This window comes from Tyto alba, unplaced genomic scaffold (assembly GCF_018691265.1).
Source record: "Tyto alba isolate M040663 unplaced genomic scaffold, T.alba_DEE_v4.0 Super-Scaffold_7, whole genome shotgun sequence".
NCBI classification, from domain to species: Eukaryota; Metazoa; Chordata; class Aves; order Strigiformes; family Tytonidae; genus Tyto; species Tyto alba.
Window position 1 is genome coordinate 8,266,943 of NW_024881328.1, and position 23,914 is coordinate 8,290,856.

Sequence of the window (23,914 nt, forward strand, 5' to 3'; positions counted from 1 at the left end):
GTCCTGCTAACAAATTATACGTGGTGATCCTAATTATGACAATATCCAGACATATGAAATTAAGACATTTTGGTACAAAGATAAGACAAAGTCTGTAGTTCTTTTAATTAAACCAACAGGTGGAAAAAGCAGGCACTTTTGGACACATAAACCCTTTCTGAAGTCAGGAAGACTGTACACCTAGCCACACTTTCTGAGCATATTAATTGGAAATGAATTACACCATTTGGTTCAATAAAATATATTACTTCTTTTTACACAGCTTGCCTCAGTTCACTTAAATTTCTAAGTACAACAATACCTGATTTGTGTAGCCCAGTGACAGCTGTAATAATGGATAAAGTAAAACAAATCCAATTATATAAACTTTATCAGTAAAATAAAACCTCTTAAAATACACATTTTCTACTAAAACAATGTGAAAATTAAGTGAAAATCTGTGGCTATTGAAGCATCCCTGTGCCCTGATACTGAAAATATGTGTAGTCTTGATGGTGGAGAGGAAGCTGTCTGTACTACTGTATGACTGCCTGTCCCTTGTTTACTTTTAGGCACCATCAACAGCTTTAGAGAAAATTTGAAAGAGGCAGAAATTTAATTTTATCGTAATAGTATTAAATTATATGACTGACATCTCCCTCTTCTTTTTTTTGGTTAAAGGACAATTTTATTGCAGCAGAGGTTCAAAATTTCACTGACATAAACTTCAATTGCCTTTAAATTTGAATTTTACTGGTTGTTTAAAAAGACATTCATAGGTGAAGAGTGTTTAACACTCTTCATTATACAGAGAAAAGTGCTTCTTCAATTTCTTAAAGACAATCCTCTTCCTTGTAAAATTAGGAAATGCTGATAGCCATGCACAACATCACTGCTAAATGTAATATATATGTTTTAGTAGGCTTATTAACCAACTACCCTATCCATCTTATATAAATTCAGATCAGACAGTATTTACTATGGATAGATAAATGTCAATATTCACAGCGTATTTCATCATGCTAGATCAAATAGAGATCTGTTGCTTTTGCCACTGCTGCACACAGATAAAGTCTTGGCTGCAACAGAGTAGAAACTTTTGGGTTTGAATTAAAAAAAAAAAAATGGCTCCCATTTCTTCTTACAAGAATGCCATGAATTATGTGATTCACTCTATTAAAATTACAAAAGGGATTGTCACTATCTCCTATTTTTCTCATTGCCCAATGAATTTTTTACATAAGAGGATGAGAAACAATGAATATATAATGAGAAAAAAGGATACATAAACCTATTAAAACTGCTTTATATGTTGAAAATATTTTTGCCTAGACCACTATTTTCTTCCAAAAATTAGTATCTGGAGAATTTAATGATTTTACCTACAGCACCTCCCATTAAATTGAAGTATTCAAAGTCAAATTGCTTGACAGGACTCAGGAAACTAGCTCTACTTCCTTCAGAAAAAAAATGCAGAAACATAACCAATCAAACAGAAAACGTTAAGTGAGTAACAGATTCCACTAGGTACTCAGGAATTTGATGTCCATCAAAACCTGTAAGAGTTAAATTACTTAAAGTGTCAAATATCAGCTTGATCAGATGCAAAAAACCTCCCCCAAACTGGAACACAATGGAACAAGCATAGTTTCCTGGTTATGAAGAACATGTTTTGTAAACTATTAATTTTGGCTCTGGCTATCTTTTTTTTTTTCAAATGCTTTTTATAGTCATCCCAACTCAATACTCCCATGGGAATGTGCAGAACCCTACTTACAATTCACCTGGCATAAGAAAAGGGTAAGATACTCTTTTCCAACTCACTAAACAATATGGATTAGCTATTCAAAACAACATAAATATTATCATATCATACAGTTTGTCAAACAACTCACAGCAAAAGTGGGCTGTGGAGTACTTACCAGTAGAGTAGAAGCAATATAAATATTATTGCTATAGATTAGTAAAAAGGTCATTCCCTCAAATTCTTATGTATGGGTTTTTGATAAATGATAAAAAAAGAGCAAGATAAATAAATTACTCTTTCACTGAGGACACTAATTGCTACAGAATAGAATATGAACCCAAATCACAACTTAGAATTTAAAATACCAGAATAGAATTCTTACCTTCAAGGTAGGGATTATGACTCTTACATTTTTTTTAATGCATGAGGTTAAATTTATAAACTATAAATATTTCATAAATGCATAACTCTAACCTGACTAAGAAACAAATGTATGTCTACCTTTGCATACACCCTTCTTAACAAAACCTAGGTTTGACATGGTGGCAAAAGGCCTTGGTAGACAGATGCATCAGGAGGAATGGACATTGGCTTAACAATAGGAAAAGTGACACAATCTGTATATAATAAAAAGAATGTTTTGTGATTTTTGTAGTTCAGTTCATCTTGTGGTTAATCATATAAACTTAATGGAAAATTATGTATAATTTTTGCAAAGATATGGAAGCAATCATGAAGTTATGCAAATACACTGGAAGTGTCTAATTGTTAAGATGCTTTGGATAGGAATTATCATCAAGTAATTCTAAGTCATTGGATAAGTTTATTACAAAATTATATTGACTTTTGATTTCTAGGAAATAGGAAATAGAAAAAATAAATAACATTGTTTGGAATAGAGGCACATAGTCCTGCCTGACTGCATGTTTCTCTGAACAAAACAGTAAGTTTACTTTTTGTGGGTAAACCTTTAGTTTACCTTTAGTTCCCATATTACAGAGCAAATTGAAAACAGGTTTTTCAATGGTTTCCAGATGGAAAATGCCTACTGTGAAGAATCTTTTTCAAGATCTTCTGCTCATTTTAAGATGACATATTTTGCATTCTATGTTTTTATTCGTCCTTTGTTGCCACAATGGAATTTATTAATGCTTGTGCCTCTTGCTAGCTTTGGCATTTTTTGCAAATATGATCCTCCAACAACATCATACAGAGAAAGAGTAGGTGCTTATGTGAGATGTCATCAGTTACTCACCAAGGTCACCGCACGCTGTATTGTCTGGGAATCATATTATAGGCATTCTTTCATAGCCTGAAGGAAAAAATACTGAATTATCATATTATTTTTTCAAAATAACATTCTGATTACTTTTGACCCAAGTTAATACTCAGCCTAAAAATTCCAAGAATATAGATGATTTCAATTTAAACTCTATTTAATCCAGTGCAAGAGAAAAACAGTAAATGATCTACATACATTGGATAATAATTTAAGCATGCTCTCCAGTTTAAAAATTAATATAGCATTGTTGTATTAACATCATAATTATTGTTTTATTTTAAATTTAAAAAATAGGGTGACTAATACTATGCTGAAAGGTATCTAGATGAAGTTAAAATAGCAGTGTAGAATTTCTCATCCTGTTGACCACTGAGCATGCTGTGGGACTACAGGTGATTTACAAAACAACAGAAAAATACGTATCTGCCTCTACCTACGTGCCATCAAATAAGCCAGCAAACACAAAAAAAGTTAAAAAACATCTTACAAAATGTAGCCTAATTTGCATTTGTTTGTAAAAGAAAACTATGGGAGCTGATATTGCACAAGGTGGTCAAGGGACTATTCAAAGAAAAGATTAGGTTAATTAAAAAAGGCTGTGAAATACAGAATCTAGAGGTTTTCATCACTAAAGAGACTTTATTTAATCTATTAATTTCAGCAGAGGACGTGTCTAAATGGGAAAGAATGATCTGAAGTATCTTACCATCTCATCCACACAACAGTCACAAAATGGTAGCTCTAGCGCAAACTATCAGAGAATTTAAACAACATAAACACTTACTCGAAGGTGTGGTCTTTAGGAATATCAGTATAAATCAGACTCTGACTTTAGTCCTAGAGGAGTAGCACTAAGGATTATGTATGGTGATGACCTTTACAGGACAGATGTCTGCCTGTCCATATAGAATTGGACTAGTACTTGATTCTGTTCCAGATTTGCCTCCTGTAAAACTGAACTGGGATGCCATTACCTCCTGCTGTAGTTCCATGAAAGACACACTGATCAAAGAAGTGAGCATTTTCTTTTGAATGTCAAGCATGAGATGTCAACAGACCAAACTAATAAACCATCATCCTGGCTTACACCAGCACTCCCTGATACTGCAATATAATGCCAGTGACAAATATAGTATTTTGTTGCCAGAAAAAGGCACTTTCGTGTTTAGTGTGTGTATGAAATGCAACCCTGCAAATGAAATCGTGAATGGTGGCAGTATCGTTATCTTGCTCTTATAGCTTTAAACATACTAAAAAGTAACCACTGGGCCAGCTGACCAACTCTTTCCAAATACGCAAGAGTGCTCTTAATTTAAGTGCTGCACTTAAGATGGCAGTCAATATGGAACATTGACTACTTAATATCAATGAAAACAAGCAAAATTCCTTCTCAGGAGCCTCTGAATGCACGGCTGTGTTCTGCTAATTCAGGTGAAAACATTCCAGTCAGTAATGCTAAAAGAAAAAGCAAAACCAGAAAGTCAAGAAGAGATACAGCTCTCATTTTCAGAATCACAAATGAACAAATAATACTAATATATCCAACGCTGTTTACAATGAAAATGGATTTATTTCAACTCCACATAGACTGAAGAGGAATAACAAATGTTCTGCATTCATACACTGATTATCTCATTGACGAAGCAGGACCTGTTTTGCCATTGTCACCCGTTGTCTCTAGTTTCACTCTACATGATGCTATAGCACCCCATTCTTTCTGCCTTTTTGCACTATGTCACTCTGTCATCCTCTAAGGGCTGCTGATGGTAGTATGGCAATACTGTTTCAGTGAAACAAAGGGGCTGTAACTTAGGAAAGCAGGCCAGCCTGCTGGCAAGAGCTTACTTATTCCCTCAGGAAAATGCCTACCTTGGAAAAGAATAAAATGATGGACCTAATCCAATTTTTGTCAAATATAATTGAAGTTCTTTCTCTGACATATCTGAGACTTACGGTGAGCCTGGAGGAAAAAACTTAAATCTGATTGGTATTTTTCATTTATTCAATAGAAGGGAGGAGGAAGGACAGAAAGAAAGAGAGAAAGAGAGAAAGGAAAGAACCATCACAAATAACCACAGAAAAACCACAGCACAGGCAATCCGGATGATGAAAAACAAGAGAAGTTCTCTTTATTATCGCTGGTTTCTGTGGTGCAAGTGACCTCTACCCTGTTTAGAATCACCTTTCTCTGGAAGTCAGAATATTATGGAAATTACAGGCAGTTCCAGCTGGGAACAAAGTTCTGCAAGTGTGTATTAATCTTGCAGTAGCTACAGAATATGTGATGGCATCAGTCTATCTAGATTGAACCCACAGATGTGGCTTTTTTTTTTTTTTTTCAGATTGATTTTGGCTTCCCCTTATTCATATCCAACCTCCAAAGGCAGGTTTGAGGGGGCAAGAAATAAAATCATATAATAATATAGCTATTAGGGGCAGGTCTTTTTCTTTTCATTGACTTTGCCTACAGGCTTCCTACACAAGAAGTCAAACAGGGCTGGAAAATAGGATCCACATCTTTAAAACCCTAGCCATACATCTTTATCCAATGAAATATACTTTGAGTGAAAGAGGTGTCATGAGAAATAAGAGGCAATGCTGGAAAGCAGCTTGCAGCTGCTATAATATGGCAGTCTTTCTGCTTCTTAGTAGCTACCTTATATAAATAATGGTCTGATCTGAAAGGCCCTTCATTTTGGATCTGCTTAATGTTTTGAATTTGCATTTGCTAAATGCAGAGTATCTCTCTTCTCACATGAGGTCATGTTTGAAAGCACTGAAGAGAGTCATTTAAAAGAAACTATAATACTCTGCAAACCTCATATTCTTTGCTGTAGCCTGAACACTATAGCATTTATACAAATATAGGCAGCTGCAGTCCCTGCCAGACATAGTTTTATGGAAGAACAGCAATTGAGACCAACTAAAAAAAAAAAAAAGGAACATATTAAAGTTTAAAACTTGTGGTTTGATGTTCCTAGTTCATGTTTTCCTCCAAATCATTTGGAAACCTACCCCTTTCACCTCCTTTTAAAGAAACTGAATTAGGAATCTCCAGGAACATTCCTCTTGGGTTGATTTCTGGATGTTATAAGAATACCAAAATATCTTAGAGACACTCACAGAAAAGAGGCGGTATTCAATGAAAATCACTAGTCAATTCTTATTTTATGCAAGGAATAAGAAAGTTCCTGCTGGAATGGATCACATACGGACTTATTTCCCTAGAAGAGGAGGGATCCTGCAATAATCGCAGTAGGGAGCATTATATCCATTGTAGCAATTTCAAGGGAATCTTCACGGCTTGTACTGGGTGCACTCCACATGGGAGAGTGTCCCCCCAAACTGACTCACCATATGTTTCTGTATCCCTATCAGGTCCTGAGAAGTGATTTGGTCGCAATCTCTTGTTTCTGACCAGGTTATAAGACTGGTTCTACTCATTTAAGGATTCTCTTTTTACAAAAACATTTTAAGTCATAGAGAGGCATGAAAATCTATTATTTATGGCAAGTAACGAAAGGTAAATTTTTTCTACTTTTTAATAATCTCTCACATGCATGCACATACAGATCTTCTCTCGTATCTCGCAGGTAAACAGATACCTTATAATCTCAATTTACAAAATAAAGAGCTTAATAAACCGCCCATAAAGAAAATAACCGTATTTCTTTTATGAAGTAACTAGTTGCCAACACCTCTCAACTCAGTCCGAACTCAAAGAACAACACTCCCTCAAAAAAACTCACGTGTGTTAGGCTTATGCACATGAGAACCTCTTTTGACATTAACATCAAAAAGGCACTATGCAATTTAGTATCCATGACAGGAGGGAAAGTAAAATACTTTCAGCATTGCTTAAATTCATATTTATGCCTATCCAACTATAAGAGCAAGAGCTCTGGGATCACAAAGCAGGGTAGCATAGCTAAGGACGAAGATGAAATATAAGCAAGAGGCATGAAGACTTCAAAAACATTTCATATAGTAGATATGGTAGACTATACACAAAGAAATCATAAGATTAGGTAAAAAGCAAACACCATCCCTCACACCACAACAGCCATCTCCTTTCCACAAGATTGCTAGAATGTCAATCAGTTTCTAAAACAATGTCACTTACTTTAACATTTACTTATACTTTTTCAAATAATGCTTTAAAATACAGCTGAAAATATTTTTAAGATTAGCCTACAGCATTAAGAGGTATTTTTAAAAATTAAGACATTTTGGTAGTAATGTTTCACTAACCATGTCCAAATAGGTATTACTAAACTACTGTAAAACTTTTTTTTAAGGCTAACATCAGTAAGATTCTGACATCTTATAAAACCATGTCCCTATGCTAGCATAAATATTAATTTCCCGCTGGCCTTTCTATACTCCCCAAATTTGCTAATTTCTCAAAAGATAAGGCAACCTGATCTTCACATAACTTAAATGCAGATCATATCCATTCATACCAGCTGAGGATCTGGGCTGAAATGTCTAATTGTCTTCTGATATTTTCCTAGACTCAAGTCAAAGAACAATGCAGTTTCAAAATTTATCTGCATGACAGTAAGCGTGCAACTGGGAGATTGTGCTAACACAGAAAATGCTTTTGTTTATTTGCACCTCTCTACCAAGTCATTAGATACCAGTGGCGAAGAAAAAATCAGCTCTAGCACAGATCTATCAATAAAATTTTCCATCTTTTTTTTTTTTTTTCTTCCTGTTCTAAGGTTTTAGTTTTTTCCCTATTCTTCTGCAGCCCCAGGAACAGCAGGTGAGCGAAACAAGAATAGCCTTGAATGCCAGCAAGTCTCCAGCTCTAACCCCATGCTTCAGCATGAGACTGCTGTATGTTCTAGGATAGTTTTTAGGTTAATACTGGTAAAACCAATGGTCAGAGTAACAAAGCAAGAGTGCTGGGGGGTCCGAGAGGTGTGTATGCGTGGTGATTTGGCTCTGATCCTGGAAAAGGCCCATGGCGGATGGGGAATGAGATAATCCTCCTGCAAAGGGGAGCGCTGGATCTTTCTTTACCTGTGTGAAGGGAGGATAGGTGGACGGGACCTTGTTCCACAGGGCCGGCACCTGCAGCCCTCGGCAGCGGCGTGAGGCGTTTACCTCTTGCTCTGCTGCGCAAGGGCTCCGGGTTTGGACAGTCACTGGACAGCTCCTGCCCCTCGAGAGAGTCGGCTGCCTGAGGAGGATGGCAGAGCCCGCCATGGTGAGGGGAAGGCTGACAGCTCTCCCGCTTCCTCGGTCGGCTCCGCGGACGCCCCTTAAGCCCAAGGTCCTGCCGCGCCCTCCGCAGGTGCCTGAGGGCCACTCAGCAGCGCCCTTCCCGCCCCCACAGCACCCTCAGAGGCCGCTCCGCACGGGAGAGAGCTGCCGCCCGGCTCCCGCCCCCGCCCCGCGGCGGGCCGGCCGCCGCTCCCGCCGCCGCCGGAGGTGCTCCCCGGGGCGGGGAAGGGAAGGGCAGAGCGGGGAGGCGGCACCGCTTTCCCACCTGCTCCCCCCCGCCTCCCTCCGCCGCCGGCGAGGTGAGTGATGAGGCGGCTGCGGGGAGCGGCTGGTGGGGAGCAGCCGGAGGAGTTTGTTTGCTGCCTGTTCCCGTCTCCCTGATGCTCTGAGCCGGAGTCTCCTCCTCTCCCTGGGCTCCCACCCGGGCTGGATGCTCCGCTCTCTCCTCGCTTCGCTGCCACAGTCGCCTGCCGCTGCCCGCCGCCCCGCAAGAAATGGAGCCGTCCGCCGCCCCCCTGGACACCACTCCAGACCCGGCCATCGTGCAGCCCCCCGGGGCCAGCCCGCCGGTGCCCCCCCGGGAGCAACAGCAGGAGCAGCTGCGGATCGGGGAGAGCGGGCAGTTCAGCGAGGGGCTTGAGGACAGAGGTGAGCGCCCGCCCGTCCCTCACCCTGCACTCGCCCCCCTGCCCGCTGCCCTCCTCGGGGCCATGCCCCCATCACCTTCCCCTCCGTCCCGAGACGCCTAACACCCACCCCCGACAGCTTTCCCTACACTCTCCCTTGCAGCACCCTCACGCCTCGCTTTCCTGGACCCATGCCTTCCTCCTCACTCAGCCACAGCAGCCCTTCCCGCCCCCTCTCCCTCAGCACCCACAGCCCCGCACCGACTCCCTGCCCTCCTGACTGCTCCCCCCCCCCCCCGCCTCCCCACCAGCCGCTCTCCGTTCGCCACCGCCCGTCGTGCTTCTCAGCGCCCCACTCTCCTCCGGGACCCCCTTGCTCTGCCCTCACCCCCCGGCCTCCCGCGGGGTGGGGGGGTCTGCAGGCCCCGGCCCCGCTACCGCCCTACCGCTGTCGCCTGCTGCGCGCCCCCGGCCGCCTCCCCTCAGCCCGCCGCTGGCACTCGCTTAACGTTCTCCCTCCCGCGCCGCCTTCGAAGCTTTCCCCCTTTTTTAGTTCTCTCAGCGAGCACCTCGCGACAGCTTTATAATATTTTTATAAACTCTATTCGTGGCTGTTCCCACCTCGCCCAGAAACTTGCCTGCCTGGCGGGTGCCGGGGGCCCATGGCGCCGCTCCCGCCCCACGGGCGCGGGGGAGAGCCCGGCTGGCGGGCCGCGGCGGGGGCCCGGGGGCTGCCGGAGGGGGCCGGCACTGCCGGAGGTTTTCTCGCCGCTGAGGAGGGGGAGGCGGCGGGGGTTACCTGCCGGCGGGGCTTGTGGCAGCCGCCGTCCGAGCCGGGGCACAACGGGGCGTTCCTGTGGTGGCCTGCCACAGCCCAGCTGTGTAGCCGAGGCAGGGCGCTTGCCTTACTCCCTGCCTTCCTTCCCATAGCGTATGATGCGCTTCCACATAACTCGGTTGTTTTTTTTTTGTTTGTTTGTTTGTTTTTTTTTTTTTTTTTTCATTATTTGCCTAAATATCTGACCAGGTACTGAAAGCTGCCTGCTTCTAAACAGTGTGACTCTTCAATGTAAAGCACACCTATTTCGGGCATCTGTTAATGGTGTGTGAGGCACTCACCTGCTGCCCCTGTAGGCAGCTGCCATTTTAACCCTCCCCATTGCCCTGTCCTCCACAACTCTCCAGGCTCCTCTTCCACTCAATTTGTCTCCATTTTTTTTATTTCATGTATAGGCTTTCCTTGGCCTCCCTGTTGCCTTTTCTTCCTTGTTTTACTTTCAGAATCCTAGGGTCCCTTTTGTGTTCTCAGTCTTCATCCCATCCTACACGTAATCCATGTATCTCCCATTCTTTCCCCAGCTTTCCAAATGCCCGCACCTGCTCACAAATCCTAGACACAGAGAAGTAAGGGGGAAGAGCAGTCACCATCTTCCCTGACATTTCAGTCTTGCTGGGGCTGGGGACTGCCCTTCTTCCAGGGGTACCCTCGCTGTCCTCGCCAATGGCAGAGGACAGACATTGTGACTGAGGGCAATTTGAGGCTTCAGTCCTGTTTTAAATAACAGGAATCACAAATTTTGATTATGGTTCAAGTGTGAAAGTTTGATTACAGACATTTTTAATTTGTGCCCAGTATGACAGAGCTAAAGATCAAAACTGGCCCTTTTGGCATTAAGGGTAATTCCAAAATGAGAGTGTCTGTTGTACCTAACCTTGTCTCTTTCTAGGAGGGAGACAAGACTAAAGCTACTGATTTTATTTCCTCATCTGCCTTCACACTCTTTCTGTGGCCCTTTCAGTAGCTTTCTTTTAGCCTTCCTTAAAGTCACTGATTCCATCTACCAGGGTAATTTCAGTCATTGTAGAGGAAAATTTGGTATGCTTTTTTCAGGTTGTCCCTGTTGAAATTGTTACAGTCTGTCCTCTTAGATTGTACTTTTTCTTATGATCCTTTCCAATGAATCATAGCAGATCCAGTTATAGAGATGATACTTCCATGTTTGCTAAAAATAAAAGCTAATCCTAAATTTTGGAACAAGATATTTGCTCTTTAAGGTCCAGATCCAAAATCAGTGATAATTTTGTGGATGGGGTCCTTAAATTAACATCTTAGGTGAACAATTTTTCTATTAGCCTTATCTCTTCCACAAATTCTAACTTGACATTTTAAAATGATCCCTTAGCCAAATAGAAAAGTACTTCTGGTAAGTCAGCATATGGTAAAGAATATCCTAGAATCACTTCACAAATATGCCAAGCTTGTGTTCTGCAACTGTTAGGCAGGTTTTTTCTCCTTCTGATTTTTTTATGGGAAGAAAATCTGTTAATATGTGAAGGTACTGAAAGATAAAGTAAAAATCTAGTGGGTTTAACCACCTCATCATATTTCTTTACCTTAAGGATATCTATATGCTAAATAAATTAATGGCAATAAAATTAATCAGTATGTTAATTTCAGGGCAGAGGAATTTTATGAGTAGATACTAGCTTTTTATTTTTGTAGCAATGCAGGTCATACTGAAAGATTATCTTGCAGCTTCCTGTGGATGCTTAAAACTTGTTTTCTTATAGTCAGTGAAAAAAATATGGAGGTTTACCTTGTGAATTGTGTTGTTGCGTGTAAATTAATGAGCTGTTGTTGCTTCTAAATAATTTTCATGCTATGGGCTTGGTAGTCATGTGAATGAGTTTGTATTTTTGTGTGCTGTCCCCTAGGACGCTTGTAAGAATAATACGATATTTCTCAGGGCTGAAAATTGTAATACAGAAAATTTATTTGAATTATTTTAGGAAGGAAGGGATCACATCTCTGGCAGCTAGAATATGCCAGCCATTTTGAGAAAGAAAGACAAACACACACAGCAGAAGTGGTTCAGTTTTATAAGGATTGCAGCCTCTGTCATACTGGACACGTGCTTGACATGTGAATAGTAATCAGCAGTGTTGCACTAGCTGTGGAGCTTATTAATTTCTCAATTTAATTAGGATATTACTTGTTTTGTAAGTATCAACTGTGTATGTTGGACTTCTTAGGTAAAAGTGAGCTGTAGCCATGAATTATAGGATGTCTTTAAAGAAAGAAACAGGTGAGGATGTCTGTCATTCTGATCAGTGTTTATTTGAGGCTTGAAATATTGAGAATCAAAATTTTCTAAGAAAACCTACTTTGCTTTACATTCCAACATGATTTGGGCTATAATTTAAAATCCTTGATTTGGGGAGGGAGCAGGTGGGGCAAACACACAAAACATGAGATGTGTTTTCTCTATGGTTATATTTGCAGAGATCTCTCCTATATTTCAAGATGTATTTTTAAATTACCTCATATCAGACAGCAATTAAACTGTGCATCATTATATGTAGTGGCAGAAGATAGGCCAAACATTGGGGAAAAAAAAAAAAAAGAATTTCTTCACTTAAATGAAAGTGGGCTATGTGAGAAATAGCTGTGCAGTACTATCAGGAAAAGACTCAAACCTTTCAGCATTGTCATCTGGTAGTTTTCATGTATTAAACAGACAAAGAACACACATAATAAGAAACAGAAATAATTTCAATATAGGGCCTAGTAATTCTCCTGCATGCAAGTTTGCAAATTCTTTTCCATTCATAAAGAGGGGAGTGTGTAGCACAAAACTGAGGTAATATATTTAAATTTTCTAAAAACATAGTACGAGCTTGAAATTTTCACTGTGGCTTTCTGAACTACCATAAAGAAACTCTCTCTGCTTTATTGTAATTGAGGTGAAAAAACCATGAAGAATTTTTCCAAGGCTGTGTGAATCCCACCAATTATGCTAGGATTAGAACCAGTAATTTTGACAGACTTCAAGTGGTGGAATAAAATCTGGTGTCTCTAATTGTTACCACCCCTGGATGCCTGCCCCGATGCTGACACATTGCTGCCCCTGAGGCAGAGATGTCTGATTCACTTCTGAATTAGTTCCAAAACCATTGTAGTTTGCAGCCAGTATATTATAGTCAGTTGGAATTAATATCTGTTTAACGTTAATAAACTTGGTTGAACAGGGTGTGGATTCAGGAGTATACTGATAACCAGAGCAGGTGTCCCAGCCTTGAAAGTGGCAATAGCCGTCAGAGAGAGAACTGGGGAAGGTGAGGGTAGTAATGGTTTCAGCTGTTATGTTTTAATCTGATGCTGAGTCTGCCAGAGCCCCTGTTCTGAACCCATTGTCTAAGACGTTAGACCAGCTGCTGAAAGGTTGTGCTATTAAAGCAGTGCCCCAGTTCAATGCATTCAGTGCAGGCAAGTCGCCCTGAAAAGTGATCATCTGAGAGGAGCCATCCACATTTTCTAGAGTAATTTATTAAGAAAGTTAAAAGCTCTCAGGTGTTCTCTCCAGTTAAGGAGATTTGAGATGGAACTTGCTGGTGAAAAAGAATGCGTGTTTCCAATTAGATGAATATATTAAGCACAAAAAAATCTGGATGGCGTATACAGAATGCAAATATGTTAAATTCTGAGTGCATTTCAAAAGTGGCTTAAGACTCAGACTGAGAGAATGAAAACCAAAGAATGTTGTTATTTTATTTATTTTTCAACCTGAATTATTCTTTGGGATTTGAGTGGACAAAAGACTTCCACAAACTGAAAGCATCAAAAAAGGGAGAAAGCAATTCCATTTGCTTGTGTTCAACAGACTTCCATGCTGATTGCAATAAGGACAGAATTGGTTCTTCAGCTGGTTCTACATGGTGATGTATTCTTGCCTCACATGAAGGACATTATGCTTCAAGAGGTTTTTTCAGCTGTTCTAGCTTTGATTCTAGCGTATGCCTGCATCTGCTTCGATGCTCAATATGTGCTGCATATTACTGTGCATCGGTAGGTTATTTTGCAGAGATTGATGAGCATGAGTTTTTCTCCTATGTTAATTATGTTCAGGATCCTGAAGTTCTGCAATGAGTTTTGATCTGAGTGCGTATAGGACTGAGCCCTTTCTTGTGTGCAGAAAATGTAAGGGATGTGAATTTCCGTAACTGCCCTACAATTGCAGTGCTCTTGTTAAGTGACTGATGTGTGGGTCTTCCTATGTGAAATCAAAACAACTTGTGTGTGCACTCCTTGCTTACTTATATGTTTCTGGTGGCTTTGTTCACTCATCCTTAATAATGTGAGTAGGATTTGATTCTGTGTTGACTTTACATGTAATATAAAACGTAAATATGTGATCTAGGTCTGAACTAACACAGCTGTGTTTTTAAAAGGAGCAATGTATTGTTCATACCCTCTTTGCTTATTGCTTATCAGGTTTACTAGAAAGCAGTACAAGGCTAAAACCTCATGAAGCTCAAAGCTACAGAAAGAAGGCATTGTGGGTTTCCTGGGTCTCCATTATTGTCACACTGGCTCTTGCAGTGGCTGCTTTCAGTGAGTATTGGGAATATTTTAAATCTTCACACCTCTTCCTTTTTCTTTTTGGGCTCTCAGAATTTCTCTATTTGTGGAGGCTTTCTCATGTTTTTTTTCTTCGTAACTGCTAAAAAGGTTTCTCTCTAGACTGCCTGTGTCTGCATGGTACTTATAAATTAGTAAAACTGTTAGTTTTTTTCTGCAGAGGATAGGGTTGTTAGAGGTCGGAGAAAGAAACAGGAGATGTTGATTCCTGCTAGCATTTATGCATGTGGAACCGTACATTTTACAGAATAGTGTAAAAATCATTATGCAGTGGATTGCCTTTAACCAAAGAGGTCAAATATGACAAGTCTTAATCCACCTGGGTTTTATAGTAGGAGCACTATAATAAAGAATAGTGAATTGTAAGGGAGAAATATATAATTTGTCTGTATAACACTGACAGACACCCTAACACAACATTAATCGGGAGGAGAAATACCATTTTCTTTTTAAGCCACTGCTTTTCTTTAAGTTTCGAGACATTTGTCTAGTTTACTTTTACACAAAGAATTTGGAAAAAACCCACCCAAACCACTTACATATTTAATTTTTTCAATATAATGATTTTATTTCAAAACAGTAAAAAATGATACATAAATAGTATATATAATAGTAAAATAAAGATATGTTTTAGTTCAATGCAAATTTGTAAAATACTAGCTTTCTATCTTGGTCAATTAGGTAACTCTGCGTTACTGTAAGGACAAAAAGAAATGTGGAATCTGGAACAAAGTCTTTGCAATAGCACATTCTCTGTTTAACAGAAGTGACTGGATTTACGTGTTTTATATAAACAAAAAGAAAGCTCTGTCTAGGAGACAAAGCATTTACTATGTCTCAAAATATCATTCTTCAGCTTCATAAAGACAGACTTGCATTTTTATATATATATATATATATATATTTTTTCGAAGCTGCAGCAGCATGTGTTTTATTATTCTAATCTGCAGCATATGACCTGCTGCTGGAAGTTGGTGTCAGCTCCCAGGAGAGGTTATTAGAATCTGACCAAATGGTCTCTGAAAACTCAACATACATTACTTAGAATGATTTATATAGAAACACAGGTACAATAACTTGATTCAAAAAGAAGAGAAAAGAGAGGGAACACTTAAAAGTAGAATCTAAGACTATGAAGAATTTGAATGCTAACAAGAAAGCAGGATATCTGAGTTTCCATTTTGTTCTGCTTTATGAAAATGCAATAGTCTGTCTTTGCTACTGAAGCAACATTAAAGTAAGTACTACGTTATAGAATAATTTTGTTACTTATTAGCAATATCATTTCAGGGAATATTGAGAAATGGCTTGATTTTATTTTATGTTTTCATTTGTCAAAGTTGCGAGACGTAAGTATAAAATGGATAACTAAACCACTCAATTTCTTTTAAAAGGGTCTTTTTAAAAAATTTTGAGGATTAGTAAGACTATGTGAAAGCTTTTATTTTCTGTTTTCCTTATTTTTGGCACTCTGGCAGCACTTAGAAACCCTACCAAAAAAACAGCAGAGAAGGTAGTCCTTGCCTGGGTATGCTGTGACTCCATACTCAGCTGGAGTGGATAGGCATTGGACAACTGTTGAACTAGCAGGTGACTAGTTATATGTCTTTAGAATGTATCTTTCCGCGTGATTTGAAGGAGCTGAATTTATGAAGAATAAAAGAGGAAGCAGCACAGAGATAAATATCGAATAATAGACAGTTGACAGTTAACTTATATGCCCCAAAAGCATTGCCAGAGCTTTTCATGTGCTCAGTATTAAAACTTTTTAATCTTCGAGGAAAATACATTCTTCTAGAATCACTTCGCTCCCCCATGCAATTTCAGCAGTTCTGCTCAGTTTATCATCTCACACTGGCTGCTCTCTTCATTTGTCCTGTCCTTTTAGCAGGTTCCTCTAACCAATCAATGAGTTGGGAGACATGCCAGGTGATCAGTTTCCTACCTGTTTGATATAAAGACTAGTTGTCACTTTGGGGTGTTTGACACTGCCAATTCTTTGCAAACACCTGTTATTTAAAGCGTCTTCTTTCTGCTTTACCCCTTCTGAAATGGAACATCAGGTCTGTATTGCTAACACTTTACCATTTCAGTGAAAAATGGGGACCTGCTGTGTTAATCGTCAGGCTACACTGACTGTATTGTCACTACTCTTTCTGATTCCCCTATAAATTCTTTCTCTAAATTTCTGGTTTATTCTCTTACATGCTTCAAAATGTTATCTTGCAAGTGTATCTTACGGTGCTGCTTTTGCATCACCTTTCCTTTTTTATGGTCTGCGTCCTCCCTTTAGTGTTGCAGCTTGATCACCATCCTTCCTTTCAAGACTAGTTTATGTGCTTCCAAAGCTAAATTTTTCAAGAAGTAGAACGAGTTGGAATGGTTTATATTGACTGATATGAGATGTTTTCTTTCAGTGGAATTATGATGATGCCCCAGCTGAACTTTCACTTGGTAATATTGAAAGAGATAGATAAATCTTATGTTGATCTGAATACATAAATTAGTTTCCTTATTAGGTAATGATCTATGGCACATAAGGTGAGATCCATTGGTCTGAACTCTTGGTGTTAGACTTGCTATTAAAAAGAACCTGTGTAATAGTGTATTATAAAAGTGTACAAATTCAAATTATGGTATACATATATACATGCCATATATTTGCTGCATAACAGGTGCATAGTATGTATTCTCTCTGAGATGGGCTGTTTTGTGGCCTGAAATATTGGAACGCAGAAGATGAAATGCTGTCATATACATCACAGTGTGTTTGGTCTCTTTAGATTTGGAAATCTAAACTAGGCTATGCTGGATATGGAACAGGATGGCTGCTTAAGGGAAAGTGAAATAGCCATCTTTCATTCACTAATATTGAGAAGTAGCACTCACACTGACCATAAAATCAGCTTTTTCTTTTAGCTGAAAGAACAGCTCTTACTATCAGGTACTTAATATACTGAATTCTACTACAGAAGTGCTGTCCTTGTAAAAGACCATTGGGAAACTTTGGCTGCTGTCTCTAAATACAGCTCCCACACTCTGTGGTAATGGTTGTGGTCTCATTGTCTTTGGATGCTGTTGAAGGTATGTAGTTGCACAAGGATTCAGTAAAAACTTTATAGACTTAAATTTTGGAGATCCTTGAGGTCAGTGGAGCCCTATGGTATTGTCTTTAGTGACTGAAAGTTAGGCTCACTTAGAATCAGTTATACGTATTCTGATATTCGTGGTTTTGTGCAATACTTTTACGGTCAGGTACTGAGCAATGCCTGAGGAATAAGTTCCTTTCGCTTTTCATTTCAGTGCTGTGTGAAATATATAGGCTTACAGAGTTCTTGCAAAGAGTGGATTTACATTTTTAGAAATACATAGACATGAGACTTGACATGATAGAAATTAGTAAAATGAACAGTAATTTATTCCTCAGCACCCCAAGTAAGTACTGGAATAATAATTTTAATATAATTATTTGCTTCTGTTTTATAATAATACAAGAAAAGAATTATATATATATTGCAAAAAAAAAGATGTTCATATTATATGTATAGCATAAGGCTTCAGTCTAAATCATTTTGTAATAACAACTGTAACTTCTCTTTTTTGTAGCTGCAGTATTGTAGGTTCATACTGAGCCTAGTTTCAGAACACAATGGAGGATGAAGGACTATTACAGTGAAATGGAATGCTTGTGTTTTGAAACCCACTGTTCTTAGTTTCTTGACATTTATGTTACTACAACATAATTTTAAAAAAGATGCAAATACAGCTTTGGCTCTTATAGCTTAATCTATGCTCGAGCAGCTAATCTTTGATAATATTGTCAAAGCAGAAAACAAACTCTCATTCTATCTGGTATTTCTTGTCCAGTGTAGACTTGTGATTCACATAATGTAGTTTGTTCATTCATCTTCCTGATTTGATTAGCTAAAATTGTTTCACAGTGAATGAAGTAGTCATATCAATATATCAAAACAATGTATAGATCAAATTCTGCACGAAAAGCTCTCTTTGTAGTCAGAGATTGAGTAAAGATTTAGAATGTATGCCTTTGTAAATGTAAGCTTTGTAAAGGGCTTTCATGAGACAGCCATCGAGATGGAACTTGCAGACAGGCTGGCCCTGTGTGGTCAGAGCTTGCCTGAATAGGCCCTGCTTGCTAATGCATCACGGGAAGAGTTGACACTGGGCTGTTTGCAAAATGCTCAGAAAACAGCAGGCATGTTGTGAAATCTGTCCTCATGGTTGCTTTAGAGAATTCCTTTTAGATTACCGCAGACGTATTTAAGGGTTTAGCTTTATAGAAATAACTGAAAATCTGAGTGCAACCAAGAGGTGCATGATTTGAGGCCCTGTCCTCATAAGTGTTTAGTCTGGTGTAGTAAGCATGTGCTGTTATTTTAAGGAGGTGATTTTTATTCACTAAAAGACAGATACTGAGGTGCTGGAGTGTGTCCAAAGAAGAGCAGCAAGGCTGGTGAAGGGTCTGGAGCACAAGTCATATGAGGAGCAGCTGAGGGAACGGGGGTTGTTTACCCTGGAGAAAAGGAGGCTGAGGGGAGACCTTATTGCTCTCTACAACTACCTGAGAGGAGGCTGTAGTGAGGTGGGGGTCGGTCTCTCCTCCCAAGTAACAAGTGACAGGATGAGAGGAAAGGGACCTTAAGTTGTGCCAAGGGAGTTTTAGATTGGGTAGTAGAAAAAATTTCTTCACTGAAAGGGTTGTCAAGCATTGGAATGGGCTGCCCAGGGAAGTGATGGAGTCACCATCCCTGGAGGTATTTAAAAGACGTGTAGATGTGGCACTTAGGGACATGGTTTAGTGGTGGATTCAGCAGTGCTGGGTTGACAGTTGGACTTGATCTTAAAAGTCTCTTCCAACCTAAATCATTCTGTCATTCTATTAATCTGTATAGAATCTCAGATGGAGTATTTTATAGGATTAACTATTGGCGCATGGATAAGATATTACAAGTAAATGCAAAGAAACTGATATTCTGATTTTGGTATACGAAATCATCTGTATTTCAAAATTAATTACTGAAAAAATATTTATTAAAGTGAGCTTCCACATTCTGGTATTAGAGAGGCATTTTGTTTTAAATGCATGGTCCATATGCTTAGAAATTCCAGGGTAGAGCTTACTTTCAGATTAAAGCATCATCCCAGTTCAGACTCTCTATTAGACAGATTCAAATGCCAACAAATCTTAGAAAGTATGGATCCAGGTCCACTTCCTTCATTGGAATGACTAAATTGAGCCATAAAATCTCATTTTGGCTAGCTGGGCTGTAGGACATGACTGTTGATTCTCTGTCCCTATTATGTTACTCTAGTGCACTGGAAATGGAGTTACATGGGACAAACATTGAGCAATTTAAGGTGTTAACCTCAGTATGCTTGGATATGGATGTATTGGTGTAATCTGTCACTCCTCATCCAAGGCATACTACTCAGACAACTGAATTGGAGAGTGACTATATTAATTTATTGATGAATATATAATTTTCCCAGTGACCCATTCCTATTCTTGCTTGAAAAATTACATATATGCAGCCTTTCCCTTATGTTTGCACAATGCTTAGTATACCTTGGGCACAGCTGTGAATAATAATGCTAATGAAGAGCAGAGGTGAATGTTCATGGTTCTGAGGCTCTTTAGTTTGGATATCCAATTGAACATTCTTTAAAGGTCACTGAATTTCAGACAAATAATGGGCATTCAGAACTCAGGCTTGTTTTAGAGTGTCTCAGCTGGGCACCTAAACAGAATTCTGTAAGATCACTGACCACATAAAAAGTCTTGGTCTTTGTGTTTTCTCTTCCAGGAGCTATACAGAATTTAATTTCTCCCTCCTAAAGGCCTAAGAGTTTTTTCTGATGTGTTTTGTTTTTTTTTTTTTTTTTTTATTTTTTTTTTTTATTTTTTTTTTTTTTTATTTTTTATTTACAGTAGAGAACATTACATTTATTCAGAAAGTTAATTTCAAGTCACAATACCATGTAGACCCTTAAAACCAAGTAAAGGCTAAATACAGAATAGAACTGCTTTGTGATAGTATGCAGATCTCTCATTTTGCATATTTCTCAGGGCATTTAATTACATCAGTTACAAAAAGACAGATGCTTCAGGGCTGTAGTCTCACAGAAGTGTTAATGAAATATAGAACTTAAATTCCCAAGGTAGAATTCTGATATTGGTGATACTTGTGCAAACCTGTCATCCTTGTTACAGCTGCATCACTACAGTGAAAACCAGAATTTGGTCCTAACCAGGTTGTATGTAAGATTTAAAGGACAAAAAAAATCCATTACCTGTGTAGCACTGGCAAATGATAGCCTTTTGTATAGGTCAGTCGGTACTTAGTAACAGCAAAATGCAATTTTCATTCACCGAAAATGAAATGGGAGGCCAGTAAGGGCCTGTCTATTTTTAGGCATACAAAACTCTAAGTGACTTTCTTGGGAGGAGAAAATAGCATATGGATGTCAAGTTCAAGACTGATAGCTGCTGAACAGAAGTATAGGTCTAAAATCTGCAATGCTTCACACATCATGAAATCTTTTTCTTAGTTGGCAGGCAAAATGATGATAGAAGTCTGTGAAATCTAGAACAGACTATATAATGATCTCTGTCTATGTATTTGAACAGTAAATAATTTAAAAAATTGTTGCTGTGGTGGAAGTTTATTAAAACTACTGGGTTTGTGTTTAAATGCTAACCTTTAAAACATACAAGTCCGTTGTATTTTTGCATGAAAAAATTGCAATTTAATCATTCCTTGTCTTAAGTACTGATTTCTTTCTCATGAGAAACGATCATCCCAAAGAATTTTGAAATTAAAACAGGATGCTGATATTGAAGGCAAGCTAGATCTATAACATAAGTTCATTAAGAATGGGGAACACTGAAGCATGTTAAGTCCAGGTTATTTAGTGTAAAAATCGTAATTATAATTCCTTCCTTTGTTTTATTTTTTCCTTTCTGAGATTGCGGGTTTTTTTTGTGCAGAAGTCTGAAATAAGTCTGCAATATCTAGACCAGTGAGAATAGTAACATCCTTTAAATGAATTAACATCTCTACTGTATTACATGATTTCTATTATGTAAAATATATATAAGATACATATTCTAGTATATGTTTATTCTATAGCAGGAGATTTTAGACTCGAAATTTGGTCTTCAGTTTTGTCATCAGATCTCTGCTGACAACTTTGTGTTTGATTCAGAGGTTCCAACTATGAGAATACAGTTGTGTAGAAAGGTACAATGTACAAATAAGTAAGGTAAATAACTAGGTGATGTTAACTAATTGGGCTGTGTCATGGATCCTACTCATATCCCTGAGAGCATTATACTGTGCCATTAGAGATAGATGTAGGTAGAAGGTGATTTTTTTTTTTGTGTAGGAAAAGAACAACTGAATGCTTAATGTGAGGATTTTAGGCATGCCACTTAGTGATAGTTTGGTGGTGTGGGAATGATGTGCTTTGCAGCCATCCCTAGCCTGTAGTGGATGCAAAATATGTATCTTGTCTAAAAGTAGATAAAACTAGTTAGAAAATGAAGGAATATTAGGTTTATTGCATGTGATTGATACTACCTGTTGTCCATAAAAAACTGTTTGACTTTTTCTGTATAAGATTGAATCTACATGATCCTCTAGTGCAAGTCTCAATTGCTGCTCTTGCTTTATTTGGTAAATCACATAGGTAAGCGGTTATACATCTGCCCTTTGAAGGAATATCACTGCAGTGTTGACAGTCAAATGTGTTTTCAATCAATTGCAGTAGTATCAGTTCCACAAAGCAGTGTCTCAGCTGTTGCCGCCTTACCTTTTGTGCAAAGATGCGAATGTGTTAACAGATTCCCTTATGAATGTCTGATACACCAGTAGAATTTGATTTTCATAGATCATGAGATATTTTCTCCACTCTCTCAAATTAAAACCATGATTCTTTGCTTATTGGCAAAGATGAACTTGTAATTCTTTGTATCTGGAGCTGAAAATCAAGATTAATGACAGAAAATGGATGTTTAATATTCATTGTACGGTATCACTTTGTTGTTTGACGTCTGTGAGGTTGTAAAGCACCACTGAATTAAAGCAAACTTCTCAGGCAGCAGTGAATGATGAAAATCAGAACACAGCTTCACAGCTTTCTTTTCCTTCAGTTTTCTTTACTTCTGCCAGAAATTTTAAAATATTCATGTGTTTTAACATAGTAGACAACAAAATCTAAACAACAAAATGTAAACTTGTACCTGTTTTAATTTTTAAATAACATCTATAACTTTTGCGTTACTGGGGAGGTTGATAGTGCTTGGTGTTTACTTCTTGGCACTTATTCTCGGTGATTTTTCAGTAACAGTGTTTGGGTTCCTTTCACTGAAAGTCGAAGCTTGTTAGATTTTAGTACTTTTTCAGTACAGAATTTTATTTGCAGATGATTCATCTTGTTTTGGTATGTCTGCACTGTAGAGGACCTAATAACTGAAATAATCACATAAATAATATCTGCTTCTTTACAGTGCAATGTAGCTCCCAGCAGATCTGTACCATGTTGCAGTAGAACGTACTGTTGGTTGGCTGACACACGTGATTACCTGTTTCCCACTCTGGTGAAGCAATGGTGATGCTAGATGAGAAATGGGAGCATCTGTGAGACACTGGTTGTATACAGAGTGGTACGGAGAAAATGTATTATAATGGAGGGTGATGTTTGAATAGGTGGCACTGCCTCTTCTGAGATGAATATAATAACTCCTATTTGTTACCTGCTATGACACTTTTTGAGAAAAGGCAAGTTATATTGATCTTGTGAAAAATCCAGTCTGATAAATTAATCTACTGTTTAATTTGAAAAAAATATTATTCATCATTGTAGGTGATAAACTGTACTAGAACCTCATTATGCTCTGTTAAACAGCTGTGCTTGCCTACTGTAGTGGTGTGCATTTCTCATGCATTGCAAAATGATGCATGTGTGTGGTTTGATCAGTCTGTTATTGTACATTCCTGAAGCTACTACACAAATATTAGTCCTAAATAAAAACAGGTAAAAATACTGTAGGGTTGGGTTGTTTCAAGGTGGTGATTTTTGTTTTGTTTTGTTTTTTCCATTGAGGGGATGGTACTTGGATGATAAGGGTCTACAGTTGTTTTGATCTCTATTGTTCATTCATAGATTTGGATATCCTGTGAAGCAATTGTAGTGTCAGTTGGTCAAGTCTTTCAGGTTGAAAGATTGTAAAACTTTGATACATTGTATTAAAAAGTTAGTACAACCTGGTCAAATTAGTTTTGTGCAAGTAAGGGTTTTTGTAAGTCCTTAGTAAAGACTGAACCCAAAAGCGTGAAGATTGGAAAAGGCAAGATAACTTCTAATAGACACTAACCTTCATGTGCAAACCATCCTTCTCCAGAAAAACCATAAAGAGCTCCTAAATATCTCTTCTGCCTTTTGTGTATGACCCATTACTGTTCTTTTTTCTTTGTATGTGCAGAAAAAGGGACAGATAAGCTTAACTTCAGAGTTAGAAGTAGCAGATTAGTCAGTGCTTAGTCAAACAAGAGTGACCAGAAATAACCAGCTGGTATTTTTGCTAGACAGGAAAGCTGCAGAGGAAG

The 23,914-nt window shown here is 38.6% G+C and overlaps 2 protein-coding genes across 6 annotated transcripts in view; one reads left to right on the forward strand and one right to left on the reverse strand.

Annotated features, from left to right (window-relative positions):
• The window catches only part of ACMSD (aminocarboxymuconate semialdehyde decarboxylase), a 48,471-nt gene extending 38,705 nt beyond the window's left edge, over positions 1–9,766 (reverse strand). For 2 of the 3 annotated variants that reach the window (XM_042784326.1, XM_042784325.1), the window contains exons 1-3: positions 9,313–9,376; positions 8,037–8,196; positions 2,982–3,038 (exon numbers count right to left, since the gene is read on the reverse strand). The gene's annotated coding sequence lies outside the window, so the exon portion shown is untranslated. Of the gene's footprint in view, positions 1–2,981; positions 3,039–8,036; positions 8,197–9,312; positions 9,377–9,665 lie in introns of those variants that run through there. The other variant, XM_033003157.2, reaches the window with a different exon arrangement.
• The window catches only part of TMEM163 (transmembrane protein 163), a 103,524-nt gene continuing 87,892 nt past the window's right edge, over positions 8,283–23,914 (forward strand). Inside the window, exons 1-2 of one of the 3 annotated variants that reach the window (XR_006164572.1) lie at positions 8,284–8,888; positions 14,139–14,258. Coding sequence is in view for 2 of the 3 variants with exons in the window: in XM_042784327.1 (XP_042640261.1) it covers positions 8,735–8,888; positions 14,139–14,258 (274 nt within the window). In the remaining variant the exon portion in view is untranslated. Of the gene's footprint in view, positions 8,889–14,138; positions 14,259–23,914 lie in introns of all 3 variants that reach the window. The other 2 variants (XM_042784327.1, XM_042784328.1) reach the window with 2 other exon arrangements.